The sequence below is a fragment of the Lampetra fluviatilis genome, chromosome 4 (genome assembly GCF_964198595.1).
Source record: "Lampetra fluviatilis chromosome 4, kcLamFluv1.1, whole genome shotgun sequence".
Taxonomy (NCBI): domain Eukaryota; kingdom Metazoa; phylum Chordata; class Hyperoartia; order Petromyzontiformes; family Petromyzontidae; genus Lampetra; species Lampetra fluviatilis.
In genome coordinates this window covers 11,305,509-11,317,695 of record NC_136278.1, presented here as the reverse complement: position 1 = coordinate 11,317,695, position 12,187 = coordinate 11,305,509, and the positions used below count along the sequence as shown (strand labels likewise).

The 12,187-nt window shown below is 45.7% G+C and overlaps 1 protein-coding gene across 1 annotated transcript in view; it reads left to right on the top strand.

Annotated features, from left to right (window-relative positions):
* Positions 1-4,431: 4,431 nt before the first annotated feature.
* The window catches only part of LOC144931563 (uncharacterized), a 131,289-nt gene continuing 123,533 nt past the window's right edge, over positions 4,432-12,187 (top strand). The window contains exons 1-2 of the mRNA XM_078855537.1: positions 4,432-4,529; positions 9,097-9,375. Of these exons, the coding sequence (XP_078711663.1) occupies positions 4,506-4,529; positions 9,097-9,375 (303 nt within the window). The 5' untranslated portion in view covers positions 4,432-4,505. The remainder of the gene's footprint in view (positions 4,530-9,096; positions 9,376-12,187) is intronic.

Here is a 12,187-nt window from a genome sequence, read left to right as displayed (position 1 = left end):
ACCTGCCATAGAACGATAGGCACATCAAGAGATTAATGCATTTAAAAAGAACCGTACAGTTTAGCTTAACACGGTTCAACCACAGCAATCCTCCCTCCCCGTCTTTCCGGACAATGTAAGGCAGCTTTTGTGTATAATTCAGCGAAAGGTCAGCCGGTAAGCCCGAAAACAAAAAGTAGTTTATGGAACTGGTACAAGTGCCTTCCTCTTTTGGTGAAGTGCACGTAATTGTCCTGCGTGTACTGCCTTCCCAAGCACACGTACAACACACTGCGTGATGTTAGTTACAGCATGTCGTGTAGAATGCAGGTACATTGTTATATTTTGACTAGTGTGAAAAGTGTACGGTTTGCAATCACGCAAATTAATCGTGTTTCCCAGTGCTGACGTTTGACGATGCAAGGGTACTCATTTTATAGATTGGTACTCATTTTAGTTGAACAAAGGGGTTAGACGAAAACCACCACGCGGGGATGAGGACGATGAACACGTGCGCACGAGAATTGAGATGTATCCGTCTGGAATGGGAGACCGGTCTCGTTCTGTAAAGTGGGAAGACGTGGGAAGAAGAATACGCGTGGCCTGCATTGTGCAGCAGTGGATAGAGGAGGACGCCCGATGGATGAGTGGGCAAGAACGTGCGGGTTTGGATGATCTGCGGTGGTCTGGCTAAGACCTCGGCTTGCCGATGACGAAACGATGAAATAATGGACGAATGAGTCACACCAATGGCAGTGATTGCGCGCAGTTGCAAAGGCAGCGGTGTGTTTTATTGTAAAGTGCAGCGTGAGTGGCAAGAGCCTCATCCGCATCATCGTGCACACGTGCGTGGGTGGCATGCGCGTTCTCTGTACGGGGAGCGGTGGCGCAGTGGTTAGCGCGCTGCGATACGACCCCCCCCCGGTCCCCCCCCCCTCGCCCGAGTTCGATTCCCACTCATGGCCACCGCCAACATCACTGACGATTATCTGAACCCAGATCTGGGTCTCTCCTAGGTCGACTCGGCCTTAAATCGAGGACCTTGTGCGATGTGTAAATATTTTTTCGTGTTTTTGTTTTGTTTGTCCTTCACCCCCCCCACCACCGTTTAGCACGGTGGGTAAGAAGTTCAACATACATGCAAAATAAAATCGCCACTTAGGGAGACAAAGGTGGCCGGGCGTGGTGGTGCTGGCCACCCACCCACCCGTGCCTCATGCTTCTGCAGCCCGTCTGGAGACGCTCTTTCGATATGAGGAAGTCACTGGGAGCTTTGCACTTATAAAATCATCCAGATTGACAAACTAATTTCTGTATAACTGCTTTTTCGTTTTTAGTTTATTTGTTCTTCAGCCCCGGCACCTCCGTTCATCACGTTTGGCGACGCGCGGTGCGAAAGATGTTCAACATCGTCCATCCATAGGGCACCAGGGTGGTGAGATGTTAACTACCTCGCCTGGTATACAGGAGGTCGTCGGTTCCATTCTGACCCTGACGCCTGCTGCTGCTGTATATTTGGAGTTTGCGTGTCTCTCTCTCTCTCCCCGTGGTCGCGTGGATTTTCTTCTCCGGGTCCTCCGGTTTCTTCCCCTCCACATTTAGAATCAACAACACGCGTTTAGAGACTTTGGCTGCTAAAAATGTCCACGTGATTATAAGCCAACTTCGTTGAGCAGCAATCATTTGTGATAGACAGGCCACTTCTGAATAAAAGAGTTACAAAGCTCAGTGGGCCTTACCTGCTAAAATAAAAAAAATACATTTCTCCTATAACGCGGTAGTTGCGTTCGCGAAGAACACCACGTTAAGGGAAAATGTTACGTTACAATAAAAATACATGATACAGGGTAAAGCACAGTCCGAGATAACACGTGAGATGCGTACGCAGGCTGAACAAAGACTAAGGCACGTCGTAATTGTTTTAATATGTTAATAGATACATAGGGTTTGATGAAACAAAGTAGTGGCACCTACGTGCCAGTGTTTAATTTGTGTATCGAAGATTTGCCGTCTTAAACATTTTAAAAATCTTTTTTATCTTTTTTTACCTACGTGACTTTACCGAAAGAACCAAGAGTATGGATCCTTGCAGTCACGAAAACTTCAAATCTAGAATTCAAATCTGTCCATGTCTCGCACCCCCAGAAAGGGCATCTGGGACCCCCGGGGGATGCATGAACCAACAGGTTAAGAGCCACTGATCTCTAAGCATCCAGCAGTATCCCAATGCCCTGTGTGACGATGCTACACCGGGGGCCAGCCGTTTCAGTCGCTAATTCCAAACTCACGCGACGTCGTTTTCTGTTGACGCGGCCGCGTTATATCCAATTTACACCCGTGTTATATATATAAAAAAAACGTGTTTTTAATAACATGAATCGCGATATATCCAATTCGCGTTACGAAAACAAACACGCGTTACGAAAACAAACACGCGGCGTTATATAAGAGAACAGACTATCATATTCTTTGGGTCTTTCGGTAAAGTCACGTAGATAGGTTCAAATAAAATAACAAAAAACTACGACGTTTTGATCGCAACACAAGCGGTCATCAGGATGACGGTCATCAAGATGACGACCGCTTGTGTTGCGATCGAAATGTCGTCGGATTTTTCTAGATTCTAAGCTTTCGTGACTGCAGGAATTACTCTTTTGTTCTTTCGGTAAAGTCATGTAGAAATAAATTCAATTAAATCACAATAGAATACGACGTTTCGATCGCAACACAAGCAATCATCATCAGGTACAAATGAATGAGAAAACAAACATTAAACTTGGAAATATAATGAAATACAACAGAGAGTCGGCCAACAAAACAGTCAGTTTCTGTGTGCCTATGTGTGTGTGTCTCACTGTGTGTCTCTCTCTGTCTCTGTGTGAGTCTCTCTCTGCTTGTGTGTCTGTGTGTCTCTGTGTGTGTCTCTCTCTGTGTGTCTCTGTGTGTGTCTTTCACTGTGTGTGTGTCTCTCTGTGTGTTTCTGTGTGTCTCTCACTGTGTGTCTCTGTGTGAGTCTCTCTCTGCTTGTGTCTCTCTGTGTGTCTCTGCTTGTGTGTCTGTCTGTGTCTCTGTGTGTCTCTGTGTGTGTCTCTCTCTATGTGTCTCTGTGTCAGTCTCTCTTTGCTTGTGTGTCTGTCTGTCTCCGTGTCTGTGTTTTGTCTCTCTCTCAAATGTATCAATCTGTGGAAGAACGTCATCAACCAGGTGGGGTGTTGACTGTTTTGTTGGCCGACTCTCTGTGTTGTATTGCGTTATATTTACAAGTTTACTATGTTTGTTTTCTTGGTTCTTTCGGTAAAGTCACGTAGAAGGGAAAGAATAAAATAATAAATAAAACATTATATATTTTATTATTTTAAATATTATTATTTTAAATCAAATAAAAATATTTTATTTTATTATTATTTCCCTTCTACGCGACTTTACCGAAAGAACCAAGAATATGAATCCATGCAGTCACGAAAGCTTTAAATATAAATTTACGTTTGTTTTCTCAATCATTTGTACCTGATGATGGTTGCTTATGTTGCAAGCAATCGAAACGTCGTATTATATTATTATTTTATGTAATTTCTTTCTACGTGACTTTACCGAAAGACCCAAAGAATATGAATTCCTGCAGTCACGAAAGCTTTAAGCGAAGATTTAACGGACTGTCATATTTGTCAACCCAAATGGTTTGCCTGTATTCCTGTACAGGGAAATTGAGTGTTCATGTCCACACGGCGTACAGCCGTTTCAATACGAGCAAAACATCGTTTTGTCTATTTGTGTTTCTCCCTTGCGATGTGACTTCATTGAATATATTTATAAGGGCACGGGGTGACCAACAATGTGTGAATTGGTCTGTAACAAGGTAGCAGGCATCTGATAAGGGGTTAACAGGTATGGACTGCGGTTGTGTTTATTTTTGTTTACCTCTCTCACTCACACAACAAACTGCACTTGCCACTAAAAGTAGGCGCTTTGTGTGGTGGTGGTGGTGATGGTGATGGGGGATTGTCTGATGGGTGGCTGGGTGGGACCTTTTGTCTGCGCTATGCGAATTGCATTGCCCCAAATTTGAGGGCGGGCGGCCAGCCTTGCAGGCGGGGTTGTTGGTGCGGTACCACCCAACCCAACAACTCCCCCACCACTCCCCCACCACTCCCACCACTCCCCCACCACTCCCACCACCACCCCCACCACCACCCCCACCACTCTCCCACCACTCCTACCACCCCCACCACTCTCCCACCACTCCTACCACCACCACCACCACCCCCACCACTCCCCCACCACCACCCCCACCACCACCACCACCCCCACCACCCCCACCACCACCACCCCCACCACCCCCACCACCCCCACACCAACCCCACCACCACCCCCACCACTCCCACCACTCCCACCCCCCCCCCACCACTACTCCCACCACTCCCCCACCGTCCCCACCCCCCCCACACCGCCACAGTCCCCGCCTACAGGCGGCCACTGGGAATGTAGCAGCGCGGCTCAACTAAATACATCGACAGCAGTGCGCCTTGATGGAGGAGTCGGATTCAATCAAGGTAGCGCAATGTTCGTGGTGGTGTCGTCGTTTGGGATTTGTTGTTGTCGTTGTTGTGTGGCTTCGGACGGGGAATGTTAGAAATATTACGTTCTGTCGCGTTTCGTTAGCGATCTAAACAACACTACCACCAGCTCGCACCCACAACCTCACACTGCTGTGTGTACGTGTAGCACAAAAAGTGATCTCGGGACGTTTTATCGGATTTCTGTTTTACTTTCACTTGGGGGGCCGGTTGCTGCTGCTGCTGCTGTTGTAGTGATGGTGTTCGTGTAACACGGGCGGCCTTCGCCTTTCGTTGTTATTGCTGGTTGTTGTTGGTTGTTGTTGGTGGTGGTGGTGCTACAACAGCAACAACAGCAGGGCTGTGTGTGTGGCTATGCGCACACAACCACAACACCACGCGGCTCTTGGTTTGTGTGCTAAGTTCTCGTATCGCGTGCTCGCTCGCCGCTTATATAACGCGGCCGTGATTGCCCGTTCCCTTTTGAGTTATTAATTATTTAAAGTTAAAGTGGGTTGTGGTTGGAGGTTGTGGTTGGCGGTGGTGGTGCACGGTAGTGGTGGAGCGCGGTAGTGGTGGACTGGTGGTTGAACCCGCGTGTTGGTCGTGGTCTTGGTGGTGGTCTTGGTGGTGGAGCGTGGTAGTGGTGGTAGTAGTGGTGAAAACCAGCGTGGTGGTAGTGCTGCGTTGTTGACCGTGGTGGTGGTGATGATGGAGGTGGTGTTGGTGATGATGGTGGCGATGTGATTGATGGGATGGAGGTGGTGGTGATGAGACCCGCGTGGTCGTAGTCGTGGTGGTGGTTGTGGAATCCACGTGGTTTGGTGGTGGTGGAATCCACGTGGTTTGGTGGTGGTGATCGTGGTGGTGGTTGTGGCACAACGCGTGGCTGTGTGGTGGTGACGGCGATGTGATTGGTGGTGCGTGGTGATGGTGGTGGTGAGACCCGCGTGGTGGTGGTGGTTGTGGAACCAACGTGGTTTGGTGGTGGTGGTTGTGGCACAACGCGTGGCTGTGTGTGGTGGTGGCACTTCAATATCTCACCGTAATTGTGTTGCACGCCCATTGTGTGTTTAGGGGCTCTTTGTTCTTAACGCGACGTCGGTAGAATTCACCAAAACTTATTCCAACTTCCCATCATTCCACGCCCCCCGTTCCTTGCTAAGCTGCACTTTGTAACGACGACTCCTTGCAAAGTGTTACAACTTGTGTTGTACTACGTGTCCCTGTTTGTAGCGAGTACAGCAAAGTGTGTGGTTGGTGGTGATCTTTTACACGCCGTGATTAAATGCGCACAAAAGTTACGAGAGTGTGTGTGAGTGTGTGTTGTTGTTAGGTCTCTGTATAGGAATGTGTCCGAGCACAAGTTGTAAGTTGAATTTATATTGTCTCACTGTGCAGTGATTTAGCTGAGAAGAGAGAGTGTGGTTTTGTACTTGTGCCAAAGGTGGTGGTGGTGGTGGTTGGTGCCTGCTTGTAACATGTTCCTCCTTCTTGATTCATTGTATTCATATTCAAGAACCCATGTGGCCTTCTAAAGCGCCATTATCAGTGTTGGGTGTCTCCAGCCCATCGCAATTCTCTCCCAACTTCTCACGATGATGTGTGATCAACAACAACTACTACTACTTGTTATTGTTGTGGTTGTTTTGTAGTCACTATTGTACGCCACTAGAGGTTGTGTGTGTGTGTCTTCTCCAATGCTGTTGTACCAGTTGAAAGGGTAAAAACCTATTACTATATTTTGCCACTGGTAAAGGAGGTCTCATAGTGTTGTTGGCTTTGTTGAATTGTAACTGGGCAGCAGCCCTCTGTGTATATGAATGTGTTACACCTGTGGTGAGGTTACAGCACGTTGCCGTATACAGTGCAGTGAGGTTGTATTCAATGCCATGTGGTAACTATTTACAGTACATGATGATATACAGTGCAGTGTTACAACACTACAACTTGGACGCGGAGCCTCTCATCCAGCAGTGGATTGGCAGGGCTAAAGCATTACAGAACAGTGCTTTGTAATGTAGTTTATTTAAAAAAAAAATGTGTACACACATTCACCAAACACACTAACATTGTACTAGGGTAGTTTATAGATCCCACGACTATTTCCGCTATAAAACTTAAAGCATCGACTAATACCCACCAAATAAGGTCGTGTATGATAAATGCAATAAAGTAGTGCATGCAATAACATACATAATATTATGCGACGCATCATTAGATTTTGTACAGTCAGTGCATTGCACAGTTGTTACTGTACAAAATATATGTGAGTAATCAAAATGTTAAGCTTGCAAGTGTATGGACATCAGTACATTACTGACTTTTTTCCCAACACTCAATGAGCACTCGTGCATATGCAGGATCTGTTAAATACATTCAAGTATGCAGTATATGCATACTGATACTGTTGTATAGGGGACATGTCCATACAGTAATACTTGTGAACATAACTAAAGGCCACGTGCTAAACACGTTAATCATTACAACACCGCATTCGTATTGTGCAACTCAGCTCACGCTTAAGCAGTACATTGCATACCGTAGACGCAACATGCATGTTCACACATGTTACATTATAGCAGCGCATACTACACACACACGTGCTTACGATAGCTATCCACGACGGAAGAAGAGTTTCCCCATTCACAGAATTGACATTAAAACAACTCGTGCAGCACGTAGGCCTCGGTAGATATTGCAATGCTTTTGTCGGGTAGCGAGTCGTAAATAAGACACGCACACACCATTCTAAACACACGTGTGTGTGTGTGCAATATACACGTGTGTGTGTGCAATATGCACGCGTTATATAACACGTGTGTGTGTGTGGTTGTGTGTAGAATGCGTCGCGTGTTTAAAATAAAAAAGTTGCATTGCTCAGGGAGAAGACAGCCACTGACTGATAGCGACTGAACGGTCTAACACACTACACACGACATCATCAATAGCGTCAATAGGGGATATTGTTGTATCTACTGGGGGGGGGGGGGCACTGTCTTTTTAATTTCCTCGACTCGAGTTTTGAGCGTGTTTGCTAAATCTCTACTCTTTCACGTTATTTGTTATGTCGAAGTGTTCATTGTTTTTTTGTTTATCTCTCTTTACCCTCTGTGCATTAGACAGTTTCTCGATTTTTAATGAAGTAGTTTTACTTGGGGGTTTTACCCCCCCCCTCCAACCTCTTTTAAAACTAGTTCACGTATTTTTGTTCCGGCTATTAACTGCTTGGTGGGAGTCCGACTTTAATGAGGCAACGCTGAGATGATAATTTAAAACATTTCAGTGTTGACGTGTAAAATTCCCAGCCCACGCGAATACAGTAATAACTACACTTGGACAAATGCATATGTTGCATTATATAAGCGTGCTATTAGCTTGTGATGGAGGAACACGTTTATGTAATATTTATGTATGAACACGATACGACGAGTTAGTTATTTATATTGTCAATGCATGAAGAGTGACGAGTCACGAAAACTGCATTTGTTGATTTAATTAATATTTTGATATTTATGTGGCTGGCATTTCGGTGTTCTTGAGACCTGCAGTGTTAAGTGGTGGTGGACTTGTGCTTTTTTTTAGTGGAGCCCACAAGTACTGCCATGTGGTTCAAAAACTAAACACACGTGTGGTGTCCAGCACGTTTAAATATCACGATAAATATTCATGGTCATTCAATAAATGAAGTTTATTTGGACATCTCGACCCGGCATTAATTCATGGACAGTGCTGTGGACATTTTCTAGCACATTAATGACACATTGAGATCCCCATGCATTGTAGAGACGTTCCCCTTACATGCTGCGTGGCACGGCGCACAGGCGCACAGGAAACGAGTCTTATTTGTGAATGCATTCGTGCAAAAACTTTAAAGTAAAAGTGTGCCTTTCCTGTTGTGTTTTTCTCGTTCTCTCATGCGCATTGTAACCGGTTCACATTTCTGCTCCATTAAATCTTGCAGTTCCTAATATAAAGTGTAAAACGTTTATTTTGCTGTACTAAAATGTTTTTTCTTCATCCAATGGTCCTAAATACATAACCTGGACATGTTTCTGCAACATACCTGCTTGTTTGTTGTCGTTTTTAAATAATGAGATGCCCTTCACAAATAGCAACTTGGTATTTACTTGGTTAAGCCACCAACAAATTGTCAGTCGAGCCTGGCTCTTAAAGAACAATCATGATTAGTGCATTTGGTGTTCTTGTAATTTCCATAGTGCAAAGCTGTCACAAAGTTGCTATGTTCCATAGATGTGTATAATCTGCCAATTAGGTAATTAGTGGGTAATTTTTCAAATTTGACAAATTTGGACCTTCATGCTGCAATATCGCTGATTTATGTTTTAGATTAAAGTCACGGCATCTTTAACGTCTACTGTTGTGAAACATTTTTTCAGACCAGCCAATCAAATGCAAATACATACACCTTATATACAACTGCTGTTGCAGGACTTGGCGATAAGATACGTTCGTCAATTATCCGCGTGTGAATCGTTGCGCACGCCTCTGCCAACCGTTGCACCAAGTTTTACCCACGACGTTCTTCTCCGTTTGCGTGCAGTGGGGGGGCGCCCCGAGCACGCCTCGCGACGGTCGCGTCTATTACCAGGCGGTGCGCGTCAACTCGATGCCCGAGCGCTCGCTGAGCGTGGGCCACTTCTACGCAGTGCGCTGGGACGCCACGGGCCCCGTCTGCCTGGCCCAGCTGCTGCTGCTGTGGAGGCCAGCGGAGGCCCATGGTAGAGGCCCCGCAGGAGAGGCTGGCGAGGCCGTCGCCAGTGCCCGCCTCTACTTCCTGCCCGAAGACACGCCACAGGGCCGCAACAGCCAGCACGGCCAGGTGGGTTGCACGCGATACCGGGACCTGGCTGATCATGCTCAGGAGTGAAATAAGTTGCAGGCCATTGGTGGACGAAGGGCTTCCCCACGTACCCTCAACGAAACCTAAACTTTTTAATTTTACCAGGTAAGGCCCACTGAGCCAAGTAGCTCTTTTTCAGAAGTGACCTGGCTATCACAAATGACAGCTCAACGAAGTGGCTTACGTGGAAATGTAGAGCAGCCAAATACTCTAAAGGCATGGTGATTTTAAATGTGGAGGGAGAAACCGTAGAATCGATTCGACCACGGGGAGAACATGCAAACTCCAAATATATACGACCTCCTGCATACCAGGCGAGGCAGTTAACATCCCACCACCGCGGCACCCATCGGATCACGAGGGTTGTTTGACCATACTTCACCACGCTGGTGAGTGCGGGTTGGTGAAGGAATGGTGGTGTTTGCCAGGACCGATTCAGATATCACTTTCCACAGTGGCAGGTTATCGAACTCTCGGTGAATAGCATTTATAGCGCAAGCTATTGTGCAGCTGCTCATGCTTGCATTTCCTTAATAACAGGATGTTTAAGCTATTTTAGCTGTCTCACAAAGTTGTCTTGACGGGAACAAAAAAAACTGCTTCTTCAACATCAGGACAGGTGGCAGTGAGAGTGTCGCAGAGAACTCGACTCACAATCAGAAAATCCGTAGTTAAAATCCCAGTTAAAGGTCAACCATCTGGATTTAATAAAACGAGTACCACTGAGTGGCAAGCCAACGCTGCTTTTCCTATGGAGAGACTGACCCCTTGTTACAGTAATGTGGAGTATCCACTAATGTCTTGGCTCCATCAGTTCGAGAATTTCACCATCCAAATGTAAGCATGGAGATACCGCTACAAAGATTAAAGTGAAATATTGGAGGAAATTGGAAGTATGGTTTCAGGGAAAATGCACATGTCAGCACTGCCCAAGCATTGCTGACATTGAGAGTTCAAATCCGGACAAGTGCCCGTAATTAAATTAGGTTCTCAAGTGAAGCGAGTTGACGGTATGTGCCCAGTCAATGATGAATGTGCATTAACAACACATCTGATGCACCAGCAGTAGCTCTGCCATGTCTCCTCTTGGGACTGTTCCCTTACATAATGTTATTTTCTGATGAGCAAAGGAATTGGAGAATCATTTTTATTTGGCGCATGACGTAACTCCTGTGGCGTATTATGAATAGTTGGTAATTGCTGTTGCCCATCCCACAAACTGCTTGGTTATGCACTGCATTGTTAAGGAATGAGTGGATATGGGAGAGTGTAGTGAATGAGTTGACGCCGAATGCACCCTGTGGCAGTGTGCGACCAAGTCGACGGGCCGAGGTAAGAAAAAAGGTTGACTTTGTTGATTTTAAAGTTTTATGTTTGATGGAAACACTGAATGTCGCTTAAAATAGGATAAATATTGTGCAATGGTCATTATAACAACAATTTGCAGAATATGTATTGTATTATGATGCAGTTTCCCCCCCTGTATTTTAAAACGAAAGTGGTGGGTGCTTCTTATAATCTCGTAGGATGTTGTGTGTGCTTGTATAACTTCTGTGGCGAGTCTAACTTTCGGAGGGAACGTCTTATAATCCAATGAATAAGCTATATTCCACTAAAGCCAATCATACTTTGAGTACATTAACAAATACAAAAATCCACCGTATAGCCTTAACAGACTTTTGGACCAAGTGCTGTTAGCGAGCACCTATGAAGGATGGCACGGCACACGCGGGGGTGCTGTAGCCAGCACCACGCCCAGCTGCCTTTGTCTCCCCATTCATTTTAGGCTGAACCGACCTAGGGGAGGCCCGGGACCAGATCCTATAATAATCACTGGTGTTGGCCGTGAGCGGAATTGAACTCGGGTTGCCAGGTTCGTAGCGCAGCACACTAGCTGCTACACTACTGCTCCCCATGATGTATGAGATCTAACAGGGCACACTCGTACATATGGTACAGAGTTAACATGCTTTGTTTAATAAAGGAGTCCATGTATGCACCCTGTAGCAGTAAGGAACAGTCGCACTATACCGTGTAGATCTATAACAATAGTGAAACATCAGTACATGGTTGAGTAACTTTGCTCCTGCAAGTATATGGTCATGAATTCCAATTGTAAAGAAGTTATTACACTTTGAAAGGCTGCATGCTGTTCCTTGTGGGCAATTTGTCTTTGGTAAATTTGACTAAATTCACAACCCGTCTTCCACATTCCTATAGCTGATGTTATATTTTAATCACATGCCAGACTAGATAAAACATTTACTTTCCATAGACTAAGACTGCGACTAGACTTAAGAGTGGAAACAATTTTGGTTGCTTGGAAAACAAGTTAAAAGAACTAATTAATTGCAATACAAACAAGTAATAGACTTGTCCTATGAATAAATGGTGGCTCAGCCGACCTGAGTTAAATTCCCAGCCACTGCTAACATCAGTGGTGAGTGACATCTGAACTGGTTCTAGACACCTCGCTTCGGCACGAAGAAGTATGGTCAAATGATCACCCGTGAGCAATATGAACTAAACTAAACGGTTATTTTACCAGGTAAGGCCCACTGAGCTGTATAGCTCTTTTTGAGAAGCGACCTAGCCACAAATTTATAGCAGCCGAATAATCTAAACACCTGTTTTTAAATGGGGAGGGAAAAACCAGAGGACCCGGAGAGAAATCCATACGACCACAGGGAGAACATGCAAACTCCACGAATACAGGCGTCAGGGCCGGGATCGAACCAACGACCTCCTCCATACTAGTCGAAGTAGTTAAAATCTCACCACCGCGGCGCCC